A 2,500-nucleotide genomic window follows, 5' to 3' on the forward strand; every position below is an offset into this window, starting at 1 on the left:
CCCCCCCCGCCCCTCCAACATTCCACCACCAGACCCCAACACCCCTCCCCCACTCCAACAAAGCACTCCAACCTCCCCCCCTTCCTCCCTCCCCCCAGATATGCCTGCTCGTGTTCAGCGTGTTGGTGAAGCTCGTGCCGTGCCTGCTCCTGGCCCAGATCATGCCAGCGATCATCAGGGCCATGTGGCTGGCCAAAGAACGCAGGCAGAAGCTGACGAACCGCAAACCTCATCAGCCCGCCAGTGTCAGCGCCGCCAATACCCCCAGCGTCTTCGCCAGGGTCAGCCGCAGAGTGAAGGGGTCGGCGGGGGACGAGGTTGGGGGAGGTCAGGGCAAGCAGCCGCCCAAGAAGAATGAGGTGAGGAGCCCGTTTTGGTTCGTTTTGATTCGTTTTGGTTCGTTTTGGTTCGTTTTGATTCGTTTTGATTCGTTTTGATTCGTTTTGATTCGTTTTGGTTCGTTTTGGTTCGTTTTGGTTCGTTTTGGTTCGTTTTGATTCGTTTTGATTCGTTTTGATTCGTTTTGATTCGTTTGGTTCGTTTTGATTCGTTTTGATTCGTTTTGATTCGTTTTGATTCGTTTTGATTCGTTTTGGTTCGTTTTGATTCGTTTTGATTCGTTTTGATTCGTTTTGATTCGTTTTGATTCGTTTTGGTTCGTTTTGGTTCGTTTTGATTCGTTTTGATTCGTTTTGATTCGTTTTGATTCGTTTTGATTCGTTTTGATTCGTCTTGATTATTTTTTTTTTGAGGGGGGTTGGTGGGGTGGGGGTGGGGGTGTGTGTGTGACGTCATTGAGGTGTTGGAGTGTGAGGGGGGGGGCGGGAGAGAGGGGAGGGGGTCATTATCATCTATCAGTCTATCGTGTAGTCTTTCATGTTTTTTTTTTTTTTTTTTTATCACTATCACCATTATTTTCCTTGTCATTATCTTTATTTTCATTCCTGTCTTTATCTTTATTTTCATTAATTAAGGAGTGAGAGAGGGGAGAGGGTCATTAGCATCTATCAGTCTATCGTGTAGTCTTTCATGTGTTTTTTTTTTAATTTTTCATCACTATCACCATCATTTTCCTTGTCATTATCTTTATTTTCATTCCTGTCTTTATCTCTATTTTCATTAATTAATCTTACTCTTACACCCTTGTCATTATTATCATTATCCTTCTTGCCATTATTATTATCTTCATTCTCGTCATTACCACTATTTTCTTTCTTGTCATTATCATCATTATTTTCATTATTCCCGTTGTCACTATTTTCATTCTCGTCTTTATCAATATCATTATTTTCATCATCATTGCTATTAGCACGGTCACCATCACCCTCATCATATTCATCATTATCTTCATCATCATTAGTATCATAATTTGCATAATTTATTAGCATTTATTTCAGAACCACATCGCTATTACTCTCCTTAGGGGCGAAATATCATTAACGTTAAATGTTATATTATCCTTATCAACAACTTCACCATTAGCATCATTAGCATAATTAAAATCATTGCTATTATCACTATTATTATCATTATCATCATTAGCATAATTGAAATCATTGCTGTTATCACTATTATTATCATTATCATCATTAGCATAATTAAAATCATAGCTATTATCACTATTATTATCATTATCATCATTATCATCATTTAAATAATTCCTATTATCACTATTATTATCATTATCATCATTAGCATAATTGAAATCATTCCTATTATCACTATTGTTATCATTATTATCATTATATTTATCTTTTTTGTCACGTCATTATCATCATTATCTCTCTACATTCGTTATCAATCTCTATTTTTATTTTCTCTAACTACCTTAGTTATTACCTCTTCTTATTTCGGAAATTCTTGCTCTTTATTTAATTTATTCTTCCTTTTCTTATTCTTTCTTTATCATCTATTATGCCTTTTTTACTTTTTTTAAATCTTTTATTCCCTTTCTTATTATTCTTTTCCGTCATTTATTCCCATTTTCCGTTATACTTGTCTGAAATTAAAATAATGAGGATAATAATAAAAACAAAAATACCTATTTCAAAAATAGTGATGAAATTAGCACCAAGTAACAATCTTGCAATAAACAAGAAACAAAACAAAGACAAAAACGATAAAAATAATTATTCGCTTATCAATAACGGCAAGACAATAAACTCAATAACAAACAATTAAAAAACAAATGACGAACGACTTCACAAGGAGGCTCGAAACGAACAAAAGAGCATCAGCGACTGAAACAAGACCGTGTTGCGCAATGATTCTCATGCGATCCGATTCTACTAAGATCTAAAAACAGTCCTATAATAAACAATAAACAAAACAAGGACAGCAACTATTAAAAATAATAACTCGCTTACAAATAACGACAAGACAATAAACTCAACAATAAAAAAAACACTTCAAAAACAAATGACGATCGACTTCACAAGGAGGCGCGAAACGAACAAAAGAGCATCAGCGGCTGGAGCAAGACCGTGTTGCGCACCGGTTA

General features: G+C 36.0%; 1 protein-coding gene across 1 annotated transcript in view; it reads left to right on the forward strand.

Annotated features, from left to right (window-relative positions):
- LOC125027761 (G-protein coupled receptor dmsr-1-like) overlaps positions 1–2,500 on the forward strand; it is a 63,501-nt gene that overhangs the window by 27,317 nt on the left and 33,684 nt on the right. The window contains exon 4 of the mRNA XM_047616901.1: positions 99–359. Coding sequence (XP_047472857.1) covers positions 99–359 — 261 coding nt within the window. The remainder of the gene's footprint in view (positions 1–98; positions 360–2,500) is intronic.

This window comes from Penaeus chinensis, chromosome 1 (genome assembly GCF_019202785.1).
Source record: "Penaeus chinensis breed Huanghai No. 1 chromosome 1, ASM1920278v2, whole genome shotgun sequence".
Classification (NCBI taxonomy): domain Eukaryota; kingdom Metazoa; phylum Arthropoda; class Malacostraca; order Decapoda; family Penaeidae; genus Penaeus; species Penaeus chinensis.